The following is a 14,049-nucleotide window of genomic DNA, read 5'->3' as shown; positions in this document are numbered from 1 at the left end:
GATGGGAGCAGTCTTTAATTACAAGGCGACCATCACGTACTTTCTTAGATATCGTCTTCTCTGCAGACTTCAAACCAGCACGGTGACCCCAAGTTGTTGATATGGTGTTTGATTATGGCCGTGCACTAGGTCGTCGATCCTAGCTCATCAAGCTTTCAAGATTGATTTGCATAGCATCATGGTGGTATACTTGCAATGGGAACTGAAACAGCGCATAAAAGCAACGTCACAGTGATAAGCTGATTGTCTACCCTTTAGCATGTTCTCTTCTCTGCTACCTAACGTGTTGAACACGAAGCGACAGGGAAACCATGGCTCCATGTCATTGCAACCAATTGGGAGCCTCTCGAGCTCTTCTGTACATGAACGAATGCCAACAAACACTCCGAGTCAATGTCGATGTCTGCACAAGTCAACAAAATCGGTATCGGCATTTCTGTGTGTGTTTATGCACGGATTTCTTGTTCTTCTCCATCTTGTTCTCCTGGGGCTAAGGATTTCTGCCGTCGAGCACCACCTTGTCACATCTGAGAATGATGCATGGATGTCGGTATTGGGCGCATCGACACAGGCCTTTTATGCAGTGAGGCTAATTGTTCGTTCAAATTAGACTTAATTGATCTTGACCTATAAAGCTGTATTGTATGATACTCGTTTACCTGGTGCAACGGCTGACACTCTACCGGACCTTAATTCAGCATCAAAAATTGACCATCCTTCACGACAATGTTAACGCATGGAGTGGCCTTGGTTCTGCATTACAGTGTCTCTGGCAGCAATCAAGCACTACTGGATCATTGTGGTGGATCGCGTCAATTGCCACTTATCTGGGATGTGTATTCGCGCTTCATGTAGCTTCATCATCCATATTGCAGCTGCAGACATTCACTGCAACCACAAACATGTCGGCAACAACGCTCTCTCACTGGCCTGGCCCAGATATCGACATGACGGCGCTTCAGTGGCACACCATTAGCGCCATTGTTCCTTCCCTGGGCCATTTTACCAGTCCGTCGAACGCGGGACTTAATGGTGCCACACTGTATGACACCGTTCAAGCAGATGGCGCCACAGGAAACGCCACTGTAGATGCAACTACATTCCGAACGGAGTGTGGGTTGCTCCGTAATTCCGAGTTGAGCTACACCCCAAAGCTGAATGCCAATCAATTCGGAGACTACGTGGTCGAGCCTCAAGTTTCAGGTGGCGAGCAGACCAGGAAATGGCCAGCCAGGCTGGTACCCTCCCTGTCGGTGTTTCCTTCCTCACTTGCAAGAGTTGTATCTTACATTTGAGTAGATCAAGATCAGTTGGTAGTCAGTCTTTCCATGTCTGACCTTTTCCCTGGAGTATGTATATTTCAATTATTGTTTGCTTATACATGGCTCTCTAAGCGACCCATACCACCTTTAGCCCACCATCGTATTCGTAATTCCTATGTCCATCGATGTTGATGACTCCCTGAAATCAGCAACCGTACAGCACATGAACTGGGAATACCAATCCGGTATGTGCTCGCGCTACCACCCTGCCCCGCTCGCTAATGGTCTCGACAGACAGTCCACAAGCTCCGATCATCTCGACTGTACTTGATGCTCATTTAATAGGTTGCAACATATATGTTGAACACTATACGGCGGAAGTCGATACGGAAACAGGTCAATTACTGTCACTCTTACCACCCCCGGTTCTATCTCCTCCTTCGAACTGGAAGGCATGGACGGCGCCAAAGGGAGACAATATTCGTGATATCTGGTCGCCGCCAGAAGTACTAGGTCAGTATAGGCGTAATAAAAATTGGGTTAGCAAATATGTTATTAGCAATTGTGACCTTCGTCTGCTGAACACATCGAAGCTTGCATATCCATTCAGGACTGGAGCTATGCACCCCGTAAAGATTTGTATGACTCAAAGTCAAGCAACCTGCTACGGAATCTCTCTTCTCGAGCTGTAAGGCAACCACGTTGAGGGCTATCTTACAAACTGACGCCTCGCCTTTCAGGTATTTTATGGAAGAAATCGGTTTACCTATGGTTTTGGAAGAGCAAGATTCTAAGCCACCACCTCCATCTGGTCCAAAGAAGGTTCTTTGTAGTCGCCACCAATTCGAATCTAGTCTCTCTAAGATATTCGCATCGTTGTTGTGGACCGGTAAAGTGTTTTATTTATCACGTGTACCAGACTTGAAAGACGATGCAGGCGCAAAACTCGGCTCCGATGCTGGTGGCTTTGACCCAAGACCAGGTAGCACTGTCGTTTCTCGGCAGGTTATAAAATGGCATCTCAACGTAGGTACTTCATCATACAGAGCATTCGATCCCGCCAACCTACGTTTCAGATCAACTTGTGGCCTGTAAGACCCCGATTGAAAACTGACTTGGCCAGACTTTACTGAAGAGATGCAGTTGGCAGTCGCATTGGCCGCTTCGTTGACCATGTTAGCCCTCTCGATCTACATGTCAGGTGGCATATATCGGCAAAAAAACAGGACACTCATAGATAGTGCTGGCATTCTCCAGATCATCTGGCTGACAAACCGTCTCCGCGTGCTGAAAGACCTCGTGAGTAAGGTGGATGATCCAAAAGAAGATATTCTTCGTTCTGCTGGGATGTTGGAAGTGGATCTGTTACAAGAGCTAAACAGGTAGGCATCTAATTCTTAGCAGCAAGACTGACCTATTGATCATGTGTTTTCTTGAATTTAGCGAAAGGTGCACTACGCACGATACCGTGAAGAATGACTCGCAGTGGCCAGGGCAGCCCCCTACTTGTACGAGTTCCGTGCCGCACCCCGAACAAGCATCCCCGTCTCATGATAGGGCGGAGCACCCTGCCACATCAAGATCATTAGTTTAGTTTATGCGCATCCTCTCATATTTTCATGAATGTCACATTTCCGCCCATCGATAGTATTTGTTCTTCTCTCACACCCTACCCATCCATCATATTACGGTGGCAGTTTGCGTCACAATTCCATGGTTGGCTGGCGCGTCGTATCTATTTGTCTACATAAACGAGTTCCGTGCCCATCACGGCCTAATTCACTGCCGCTCATGTCGACATGATTAGTCTATAAAATACAAGTACACCCAGTAGTATACATTACAAACGCGATATCATAAGAGGAAGGGATGTCAAGACTTGGGATCGACCGAAACGGTTTTATATTGGTGTTAGACTGTACAGCCATATTTCACTCCCTCCCCACATCCATCAGCGATTCACTATACCATCGAGGGCTATGTAGCCAGCAAGGACGATCACACACGGTTAACTGGGGGGAACTGAGCGGAACCTTGCGAGTCGAAAGCATCCTAAACGTTGATGGTGCTGCACATACATATTCCAAGTTAGTCTATTTAGGAATTAGTGTGTTGCTAGCGCACGAATGGTTCCTTAGGTCCTTACGCTGCTACAGGGCAAACCGAGTAGCACGGGGACCTAGGGCACGTCGCTTTAGCAACGTGGCGCTGGCGTAAATACGCCGGTCGGGGGTCGGGAATTCGGAATCGAATGGTAGCATGCGCCGTTTTGACATCTGTCCAGCTAGGTCCGGCTTTGTATATACTGGACTCGCTTTAGATCTTGTGTGGCGCAAATAGAAAGGACTGTGCCCATAGTGTCAACACCAGGAGGGATGCGAGCATAGAGGTCGTTGCATGAGTGGGTACCCATCACTGATTCATCTCACTACACACTGGCAAGAAGTGAACAAGACACCATTGCACGATGTATGGGCTATGAACACTGTTAAACCACTGGCAGGTGAACATGTATGATTTTAGTGAAACGAAATGAGGCGTAAAAGTTGAGCGAGGAATCAAACTAAGTGATGGCGAGACTGGTGACTACCGTGAGATATTCATCATCATTATCAGATTGAACTCTTCGGCAGACGGCAACACATTAAGCAGTTCAAACTACCACTCGAGTAGCAGTGATATAGACGTACCTGCTCTACTAGTGGTGAACTGTACGAAATATAATAGTGATTCTATTCTTACTCATGCATCATGACTATAAGTATCCTGAAACGCCAGACAAAAGCGAAAAAAGAAATTGGCATCCAGAAACAGAATCCAATCAGCCAGAACCAGCCTGCCAATTGTGGGAGGAGATCACGGATTGTACGTTGATTCTGGTGGTAAAGACATCGAGGCTGGGGTCATCGTCCCAGATGGCGGTGGAGAAAATGCCATCATCCGTAGATTTGTGCAGGTTAAGCACCAGCCGAGAGATGAGAGTGACGGACATGCTGGGGTCATATTCAAAATCGATCCGTGTTTATCGCACCAATCACTTACCAACTAGTGAATGTGGCTAGATTTCCCCTGGTGATATACTTGTCAATCGTCAGCAAATAGCCAACCGGATTGCAAGATGCAGGCGTGTGCTCACTGAACCACACTAAATCATGGTGTGAGCGTGCGACTCGATATCTCATTCGTTAACTCACATAGTACGTCAGAATGTTGGGTATATTAATCAATGTCATCGTTCTGAATGAACACAGATCAGTTTCACTCGAATCACAATGAATTTGCTAGAAATCTTACGCGAAATACATCGCACCTGCATTTGCTTGGTTCAGAATTTATATTACAAGCGTGACGAAAAAAAATACCATCTTGAAATATGATATCAAGGATATTTTTGCTGGATACAGATAACCGCAGAAATCCCCTGGTCTTGCAAGTCCTGAAGACTGTGAGGACAAAGATGAGTAATTCGTAGACAAAAACTGCAACCCAAGCCAGCCCAGAACCTGCAAGTGGATAAGGTAGTGGCGTCATCAACTTGCATGCAACGTGACCGAAAATTCACTGACGGGCGGCTCTGCCACGACTTAGTTGAGCAGGCGCATACCGATAAAGGGAACGACATACGTCTCTGCTGTGAATGTGTTATGACAATCACTTCCTTGTATGTAAATCACAGTATTTGAATTATCTCCAAAAGAACCCGCCTAAAAATATCAGCAGAATGTAGAGTGCAAAAGGATGTGCGAACACGTACAAACGCTCCTCCCAAAAGAGCAAGGCCGATGATAACCATGCAACTAAGCAGGCGCCTGCTACGATTGTACAGGGCATAAATGCGCAGAGTCAATGTAACTGAAAATCTTTCAGGGTATGTATTTCTCGCGATCAACTTTTCACTCACGGCAAACAGTTATTTGTTGAAGAAAAAGAAACAGCTCTCTGACTAGCATGTATCTCGAACAGCTAAGCCTTTGGTAAGAACAACAATATATATTCAATAAGTAAGATTGAAACCTCTGCAGAAACAAGTTGTGAGCCTGCTATCCGGGTAGATGCATGACGAAATCATCGAACCTCATCTGAAACGGCGGGCAGGAAATCGATAAACAAGCCAAAGATATTGACGACCAGGGCAAAGTAGCGATTGACGAAAAAGAACATTGCAGACAGTATTCTTGGACGACACCAAATAAACTTGATTTCTTCTGGGAGGGTCACCATATGATCGTACATCAGAATACCTATGAAATTTGTTATCATCCTGAGAACAAAGATGGAAAGCCCTAGTACTGTTTGCCACGAGAACGGCGTACAAGTGAAACAACCTGGTAAATCGTAAGGTCATGATCATGACATTTGTGCGTGGATCACTCACAACTGCTGTTTTTCAATGATATCCATTACAATGAGGCAATGCGCAATATAGGAAGTGGGTGTTGAGAATGTCCGATCGACGCACTATTATAACAGTATTACTAAATACACATTACGAGCGAACTTATTGTATTACTGTAAAGGCTGTTCAAACGTGCCACCGTGTAACATCCACTTACAGAATCCGTACTGGTCGTAGTACGTGGACCTACAAGGATGATAGTACACCATCATGCATCAGCTTTAGATGTCTCGGCACAGCGCAAATGCATGCGATGTTTTATGATAAGGTTGAACGCCACGCAGAGGCTGTATCTCTTTCGTAACGCATCAGGCACTTGAAAGAAATGCATAAAGACCATGCACGCACATTAATGGCATATGATACTAGTACTGACAAGAAGAAATAAACACGGAAGCAATTACCTACGGTATGCGTGCTTCAAGGAGAAATCCGAGTCTGTCGGCCCTCCGATGTCTGAGACAGTCTGATCGATGATGCATGATGTGTGTATCATGGGATGATGTAGGAAAGATAAAAATATGACTTTGTTACAAGGTCTCCACCCATCGTGCCAATAAACTCAGATGAGCCTTGGTGGCGGCAAGTCAGACTGATCTACAAGCGGTGGCGTTGCTGTTTATTGGCACCAACTCATGTGATTTCGCTGCAAAAGCACACTATATTTGGACTATCTTTCTCATTCGCTCCTACAACGTATCTCGACGCGGGACAATGCAGTATATGGTTGTCCATGAGCAAAAGGATCAGTTCTGAGATCTAGAACTGTGCGAGAGAACGTGAGACCCCGGCAGCCGTTGGAAGTAGTCGACGCCTCAAAGGAAACTGTTTGCGATTCACCGTCCATCGCAGGTGATGGCTACTGCTTCTCGAATGAGGTCGGCGCACGGTTTGAAAATGTTAGTACTTTGGAATGAAGATTAGAAGTTCCTCATCCTGGTCGACCCTCCGCAAAGAAAATACTGCTCTCGTGACTCTAACATGCCGTTGTTCAACATTGAGCTGATTGTACATGTTCTCACTCTCTGCGTGAAATGCACACTCATTCCTCCGCAAGTATAGTTCTTCGTCGTATACTTCCAAAGATCTCCGTCGTGCGGCTGGTAGTCCGTAATCTCCGAGATATTTGCCATAGTGTGATAGATAGTCGACAATGATTTGCAGCGTGTAGTCGTATCCACTTATTTGCCAGTCTGAGGATGTGGTGAAAAGCAAATTGAGAAGGTGGTCAGACTCAGAGGATTATCGATCAGTGTGCTGCACAGCATGACGGGATGACACCGAGCCGCTTATGTATGTTTCCAATTCTCAATCCATAAATGGTAGACAAATAGTATTGGCAGTACCAGTGTGTCAGGGTATCATTGCGATCGTTTGGATCAGTGGACGCTCGCAACACAAGCCTCGTACCTTCTGAATCGGTGTTCTGTTGCACTGGGTTTGGCTTCTACAGGAAGAATGGCTATGATGTTCTTCACTTCGTCAAATGACACTCGTACTTGGCTTGCAAAAATCACTCACCTTTCCACAGGTCATACGAGCTGCTAGATGCGGAGTCGACAAAAGATTGAACAAAGAGCACAAAAATAGATCCAATTCGTACATCCTACACATATCGTCCATGTCCTGAGTTCTCCTCGATACCTGCAACGACAATACCCCCTCTCAACATCCTCTCCTCGCCGTCCATGTCTCCACCGCCAAGGGCCCGTTCACTATAGCCTCTCACTAAGATCTCATTCACGCGCTCCAAGCTCTGGGCCGCAGTCAGAATCGCGAGCATAGTGGGTGTGGGCGAGATCATGGGTTGCGAGGTGCTCGAGGCGAGAGTCATTGAAACAGAGGTCTTCTGTCCTGCATGCACGAGGTGGTCAGGATATGAAGGGAACGGGAGCATCGGTGAAGTCTCAGTCCCTCTATTCGTCTCTTTCCGCCTCCCCTTCCTGGATTTACTCTGACTCTTGCGCTTCTTGAGTTTCTTTGCAGAGGAAGGGAGCGGGAAGAGCGAAATGTCAGGGGAAGTAACATATGCACTCTGATTTGCGTTCGAATCTTTTTGCGATCTCAGGTTGGCCTTTGCCTTGGTCTCTGAGTTCAAGGGGCTGTCGTAAGCGCCTGTAAAAACCCTTGCATTGGACGTGGGTGAAGAACGCGAGACCAACTTCGGGCTTAAATTCGCAAGTGTGGCAAAACTGAGCGCACCATATGAAGTAGAGGTGAATAGCAGTGCGGCTTCGAGGGGGGGAGACATCAGGAATGGGGGGCTACGTGGGAGAACGGAAGAGTCGATTTGCGGAATCGATATGCTACGCTCCAGCGATTTGGGCTCAGATTCCATTCTTTTCTCAAGGAGGTCCTGCTGCTTACGCTCTTTAGGTGGTCCTTCACGCGTCGAAGTGAATAAAGCAGATCGTGGCATCGGTGATGGGGATCGCGGGATTTGTGAAGGAGATTGTATAATGTATGGTGTGGATGGAGAAGGTTTAGCCGGGGAAGGAGATGAGAGCAGCGGCACGGGTTTATTTTTCCAACGAGGCGTCCAGAACTGACTGACTCTCGAGATGGGGGTCCGTGGAGTCTCTGCCATTGGTACATAACCAGTATGCTGATCGCCAGTGGCCTTGTATTTGCGGGACTTGCCATATCTCGTGCTCCCAGGTGTCTCAACCACCCCTTCAGGTGTTTCCAACCACGCTCTCACAGGCCGTTGCACCTCCCCTCCTGCACCATCCTCAAGCGAGCGCAGTGGAACATCCACCGCACTGCTCCTTCCCCCGTGGGGAGTCGTACTGTTCACAGTATTTGCGGGGTTGATGTTTGGAGCTAGAGTGGGGATTAAGTTGAGGCGGGGATGGTTACTTGGGGAGGAATCGTGCGTCCTGACCGCAGCATATTGTCTGCCATTAGCCGAGGTCGAGCGATTTGAGATTCTTTGGAACATGCTGCGTCGAGACTGGCCTGCCTCTGCCCTTTCTGCATCATATACGCGAGAAGAAGCACTATGGGTCCACGTGAACGGGTCGCCATGATCAGAGCCCCCAGTCCCAGCTGAGTTGAACTGACTTGCACCTATAAGGAATGGTGTACAGAGAGGTTTGGTCACAGTATCATCGCTGGTGACTTGGTCACGCATGTGCGTGGGGAAGAGGTACCGCGTGCCGTGTACCGTTGTTTTACTAGGTGTGCCCGCTGCAAAGAGCGTAACTTCTTCCATGCTCCTGTTGCGAGTCGAATATGGTCCATGGCATTCCACATCGTCGACACCGCCATCAACCTCATCAGGGGGCGCGGGTGTATAAGCTGGACCAGGTTCAAGATTAACCCTACTCCCACTGCCGGTTTTCCTGCCACCTAGTCCACATACGCCAGAACCCGCATCGCCGATTTGCCGGAACTTCCACCACAGACTCGCGGCACCCACCCCAAGTAAAACACCTAACACTGCGAAGAGCGGCGCTAGAAATATGACATCAAGGTGCTGGTGGTAGGAACCTTTTGTGACACCGTGAGGCAGAGTCGTATTGAGAGGAGGGAGGGCGGTGATAGAAATTATGGTAGCTGTGTTTGCACTTGCCTCGGTGGACGCGGGGGCAACGACAGAGGTAGGGTTATCTATAGGGGTTGAATCCGGAGGTGTAGAAGAAGGAGGATACGACAATGAGGTGAGACCATCGTCCTGACGTTCATATGCATACGCGTAATTAATATTCCAATGGGTCAAAGTCCCACCTCCACTCGATTGTGTGGCACGTTCATTTCCCATCATGCACGCTCACTAGGCAACGCTGGGATACAGCTGCAATATGTGATCGGGGCCGAGGACAAGAACTGAGACGCGGCTTTCTACACCAAGGGCGCTGAGGTCAGCGGCAGGTGCGTCAAGGGAAAGGCCAGCAGCAAGGAAGGTGGCCCGTCGAACTAGATGGGAAGCAGGAGAATAAGATGCGCCTGTGACGCCTGAACGCTTTGTCTTGCGCCAAAAAGTCCTTGGGCGGACTGTGCGATAAAGATTAGTATTAAAAAAAGAAGTAAATGGGAAGAGAAGACTCACAGAGAGAAGGTGCTGGTCGAGGGAGCTCACGCGTGTATGTAGATGTAGCTGGAAACGTAGAGAATACGCGTCGTGGGGGAGCCTTGACAGGTTCAGAGAAAGAAACCTGTATGGGCGGGGCAGACTGCGAACGGGAAATGCTTGACTGGTTTCGGTGCCCTCTGGATGAACGCTTGGGCGGTAAAAGCAAAGCTTCGTCAAAGGTTCGCACTTCGACCGGCGAAGAAGGTGCTGTCGAAGGATCTGCTGTCTCAAGAGTGACCATTACTGGTGATGCGAATTCAGGCTGGCTTCGGCGAGCAAGATTCAGGCTGAAACCAAGTGCGGACTGAGGCCTTGAATAGAGTGGAGTCGGTGAAACGAGCACGGTAACATCTGCCATAGTTTGAATTGAAAGGAGCGACGAGAGGTTAGTTCAAGCTAGTTAACTTGAGAATATTTGCGTCCGTCACTGAGGGAAGACAATTACATAAATAAGGTAGGGTCCAAATATAGAAGGTCCTGTAGTTCGCTTAATCGATTATCATCGGGTGTGCTATCGAAGCCTATCATGGCCATGTGCTTGGAGCCATCAACATTATGACTGCTTACACCAGGTGCATTTTCTTGATGTCGCATCTGACGCCTAAAATTAATAATCCAACATGCAGCGCAGACGGTCAGACCATGCCTCCTACGAACCTCCAAGAACACTTCATTAAATATGTCATGAACGACATGTCGATCCGCTTGATTCACCTCGAGGTAATGCAACTGGTATACTGCAGCTTTGTCAGGAGATTTTTTTTAACAGCGTGTAAACGAGCTTACAGAAACTGCCACGTATGAAATCAACGGTCACCGTCCAATGGTTAAATATATAGATCTTCATACAAAGCAACATGCGATATGCTACTCCATCCCATCGATGGGTGAATGGTGAGGGCCTGTCGTACGAAGGTATGGTGTGGAACAGAGCGGCTGGATCTGGGTATGAAAGGACTCAAAGGCTCTGCGGAAAAAAACAGACCCAATGGTTTGGAGTTTGCTTAGGTGTGCATGTGCTGCATTAACGGGAGAAGCACGGGAATGAACAGATTTCTTCGGTCGATATTTCGATGGTGCCAAAACTCTGGTATTTGCATCATCTATATTGCGTAGACGACTACTATCCTCGGTAATACGGAAGAAGGTGAATATCCGCAGAGGGAATTCAGGAATACTGTATACATTGCCCCGCGGGAGTTCTTGAAAAATTTTGGACTTCGTTGCAAGACCGGAATCGTTCTTCAGATTGATGCACGCTATCATGCCGGGGGGTGCATCAACGCTTAACTTGGCTGGCGATTCTGCCCAACAGCCTCTCCTGATGCATCCCAACTTCATCTGCTACTTATGTAGGCCATCCCCTCGACATGACGTGGACCAGCTGGGGCTTGCGCGTTCGATTTCTCGCGCTTCCCCTGAAACCTGTTAAAGACTCGGCCAAAGGCGTCCATCACCATAATGCCAGTCGCAAGATCCCGTACCTGTCTTCTACAGACTGCTCAAATTATATTTCAGTGTTGTCACTATACTCCGACCAGATCCTGGGCTTTCGTTTCCAGAGACTGTCCAATACCAGTCGGAGGTGGATAAGTGTCCGATGTTAGAGAGCGAGAACTAAGGTAACGCGAGTCTCAGTCAATGGAAGAAAGACTAGTTCATGTATGCTAACCTAAGGTAACGCGAGTCTGTAGGGCGCTAGTAAGTATCATGTATAGTATAATGTGAATGGTATACGCACCTCAGTCAATGGAAGAAAGACTGAGGTGCGGGTGTAGCGTCTAGCCATCCTTAAGTAGCAAAGAGAAAAATGGTCACATCAGTAAACCACTTTGTGGTGTACAGCGCTGTACAGCGCTGTACAGTGTGCAAGCTCCACAGCTTGGTCCCTGTTAGCCAGTTCATCAAGTAGCACCTTGCTCTGTGAATTTCTGTACAGACACTCACAGACCACCCAGCAACTACGAAATTCTACTTAAATTGGCAAAAAAAATTGCTGTCTATGTATGTACAGACACTCACAGAGCACCGGAACTGTGCAGATATTGTTCACTGTACTGATATTGCTCGCTGTACTGCTTACACGACACTAAAAATAAAACAAAACCAATATATTCAATCACATGGACTATGTTGGACGGTATTAGATCACGATCGGGAACACAATGATACAACGGTGCCTAAAACGATGAAAGAGGGGCGCGGGAATAGAAAACTAGTCGAGAAGAATTTGCAGGTGGTCGTGCTTCGCCTCAACAACTCCTTCGAGATTCAATGCCGCGGCCCTGTGCAAATGAAATTAGTATAAAAGTTTTCGGAGAGGGTGGAGATCCTTGCCATCCCGCTGCAGCCCATTCTTGCAGTTGAGCTGACAGCCTCGGACCATGATACGCGTCTCCAAGGATATCTTTGAGAAATACGAGCATCCGATTGTAAATAGGGCTGTAGTCCTTGCTTGAAAAATTCGGGTATGATTTTCCATGTCCGTTTTTCGCAAGACCGTCGAGGACGCAATTGAACTAGTATAGAAAAAAAATTAATACAACATTTGTGAAGGAGATAACCTACCACTGCGGCAACCAAAGCCAAACACGAGAGTGGCAATTCCATACGGAAGATCTCTGGCATCCTTTGCGTGATTCGATATGGCCCTGTGTAAAAGAATGCGATGGCAACCTCACGAAGGGCGGGATGGGCAAAATTTCGCGTTTTCCCCTGGCAATCTTCCGCCAGTATAGATGCGATCAGTGCAAGATCACTCACCATTTCGTCCACCCCAAACCGTAAGAATAGCGATTCTTTGATTAAACCAGCAGCTGCATGTTCAATCCAAGCAGCACGTTCTTGAGCGGGGACCAAAAGCGGGGGAATGAGCGAATATGATAGTGGTGGCAATGCTTATGGCAGTTTTCTTCAAGTCTGATCGCCAAGTTGAAAGATCGTCGTACAGCTTCAGTACAGACTGTCAGCGATATATCGGCCCAGAATGAGTTAAATACGCACCAACCAAGACATATTAATTTTTTGCTCAGGCCAAACCCCTGCGATGACAGATTAGTTTGAGAACGAATGAGAACAAATGAGCACTCACCAGCTTCAAATTGTTCACCGTTCCTATCCCACATAACCAACGTTGCGATAAGAACTTCGGTGATTGATCCTGGTAGGTTCTTCACCAAGGCTGGAAACGGATTCTCCAGGGCATGTTGCAGGCGACATTCCGCTTTGGCATCCTCCAGAAAACGCTTCCAGCGCGGGCCATACCAAGATAGTTGATCGGGTGTTGGCCCACTACCCGATGCCTTGGACCTTTTGGCTCTTGATGGCTGAACGCTAGACTCGGTTTCTTGATTTAGCAGCTTGAGGGAGTCAGGGTCAGGAAGACGGGGCTTTCTGTTTTTCTCATGGTGGCGCTGCAATACATCCTTGGGCTTCAAGGTAATGGTCTACTTAATTGTGAGCGCCAATTAGAACAATTTCTAATCTCACCTCAATGTGTTGGGACTGTTGCCGCTGTAGGCCTGGTGAGATGTCCTGAGGGCCCTTGAAAGAAAAGAAATGTAAGCGTGTCACAATTAAGTAACGTGATCATACCTGAGAGCTTTCATTCCGCTGGACGAACAAAATGAAGTGAGTTGGTCTCAGCTAGACTAGAAAACTTACGGAGGTTTTATCAAGGCTCGTCAGGGCAACAACATCATCTTCATCACGTGAATACTGGAATTCAAATTCAGGTGTGAGTGGACGAGCGACTGGAGGTTGCGAAGGTAGTGCATCCTTTGAAAATCCTATGATATCGATTTAATGAAGGGAAATCATGCCACGAAGATGTTTACCTGGATGTTCTTCTGGCACCGGCTGGCCTCCCCCCAACCAAACTCCTGCGAGCTCTTGACAGTGTCATCATTCTCCCCCTCTTCATCATCCTCTCCGTCAGCCTCTCCGTCGGGATCTTTGTTGTCGCTGTCGTCACTGTCATCGCTGTCGTTGCTGCTGCTGTTTTGGAGTCGCTGTCCTCCTCAGATCCTAGCAGCCTCAGATGACGTTGAGCCCTAACAGTGTCATCCTCCTGGCGCAGAGCTGGGTCTAAGTTGTGCTCCAAAAAGACGGACCTCTGGGTATGCTGCGCTCGCTGCTCAGCGATAGCGTCCCGAGCTCGTTTCTCAGCGATAGCGTCCCGAACTCGTTTCTCATCGATAGCATCCCGAGCTCGCTGCTCATCGATAGCATCCCTAGCTCGCTGCTCGCAATAGCGTCCCTAGCTCGTTGCTCAGCAATAGCGTCCCTAGCTCGCTGCTCAGCAATAACGTCCCTAG

General features: G+C 47.8%; 4 protein-coding genes across 4 annotated transcripts; 1 reads left to right on the top strand and 3 right to left on the bottom strand.

Moving 5' to 3' along the window:
- Positions 1-902: 902 nt before the first annotated feature.
- Positions 903-2,648, top strand: DFJ58DRAFT_869063 (uncharacterized protein; the record flags this gene model as incomplete). The annotated part of the gene is made up of 8 exons (XM_041394254.1): positions 903-1,249; positions 1,322-1,349; positions 1,414-1,507; positions 1,557-1,801; positions 1,856-1,950; positions 2,003-2,288; positions 2,339-2,353; positions 2,406-2,648. The coding sequence occupies 8 exons, from the start codon at positions 903-905 to the stop codon at positions 2,646-2,648; spliced, it is 1,353 nt and encodes a 450-aa protein (XP_041236207.1).
- Positions 2,649-4,160: 1,512 nt separating this feature from the next.
- DFJ58DRAFT_821558 (uncharacterized protein) lies at positions 4,161-5,711 on the bottom strand. The gene is made up of 12 exons (XM_041392031.1): positions 5,638-5,711; positions 5,553-5,587; positions 5,337-5,503; positions 5,164-5,227; positions 5,017-5,114; positions 4,887-4,966; positions 4,829-4,836; positions 4,625-4,765; positions 4,557-4,572; positions 4,457-4,499; positions 4,305-4,407; positions 4,161-4,255 (listed from the first exon to the last, which is right to left on the bottom strand). Exons 1-11 carry the CDS (start codon positions 5,661-5,663, stop codon positions 4,354-4,356), a joined length of 732 nt encoding a protein of 243 aa, XP_041236206.1. The 5' UTR covers positions 5,664-5,711; the 3' UTR covers positions 4,161-4,255; positions 4,305-4,353.
- Positions 5,712-7,264: 1,553 nt separating this feature from the next.
- On the bottom strand, positions 7,265-10,163 carry DFJ58DRAFT_869061 (uncharacterized protein; the record flags this gene model as incomplete). Its single annotated transcript, XM_041394253.1, has 3 exons — positions 9,710-10,163; positions 9,435-9,654; positions 7,265-9,392 (listed from the first exon to the last, which is right to left on the bottom strand). The coding sequence occupies exons 1-3, from the start codon at positions 10,089-10,091 to the stop codon at positions 7,265-7,267; spliced, it is 2,730 nt and encodes a 909-aa protein (XP_041236205.1). The 5' UTR covers positions 10,092-10,163.
- A 1,785-nt stretch (positions 10,164-11,948) lies between these two features.
- Positions 11,949-13,954, bottom strand: DFJ58DRAFT_847627 (uncharacterized protein; the record flags this gene model as incomplete). The annotated part of the gene is made up of 12 exons (XM_041393493.1): positions 11,949-12,018; positions 12,107-12,252; positions 12,302-12,448; positions 12,497-12,549; positions 12,590-12,695; positions 12,737-12,774; positions 12,825-13,179; positions 13,223-13,276; positions 13,328-13,345; positions 13,397-13,510; positions 13,570-13,748; positions 13,846-13,954. The coding sequence occupies 12 exons, from the start codon at positions 13,952-13,954 to the stop codon at positions 11,949-11,951; spliced, it is 1,389 nt and encodes a 462-aa protein (XP_041236204.1).
- Positions 13,955-14,049: the final 95 nt, after the last annotated feature.

This window comes from Suillus subalutaceus, assembly GCF_016647625.1.
Source record: "Suillus subalutaceus strain FC151 chromosome Unknown DFJ58scaffold_234, whole genome shotgun sequence".
Lineage (NCBI taxonomy): Eukaryota > Fungi > Basidiomycota > Agaricomycetes > Boletales > Suillaceae > Suillus > Suillus subalutaceus.
Note: the sequence above shows the minus strand (reverse complement) of the source record. Positions and strands in the feature narration are given on the sequence as shown.

Bases quoted from the DNA above. Each gene is read 5' to 3' on its own strand.
- DFJ58DRAFT_821558 (XM_041392031.1), bottom strand. From the start codon at position 5,663: ATGGATATCATTGAAAAACAGCAGTT. The intron at 5,115-5,163 runs GTGAGTGAAAAG...AAAGATTTTCAG, and splicing joins TCAACAAATAACTGTTTGCC to TTACATTGACTCTGCGCATT. The intron at 4,408-4,456 runs GTGAGTTAACGA...ACCATGATTTAG, and splicing joins CCAACATTCTGACGTACTAT to TGTGGTTCAGTGAGCACACG.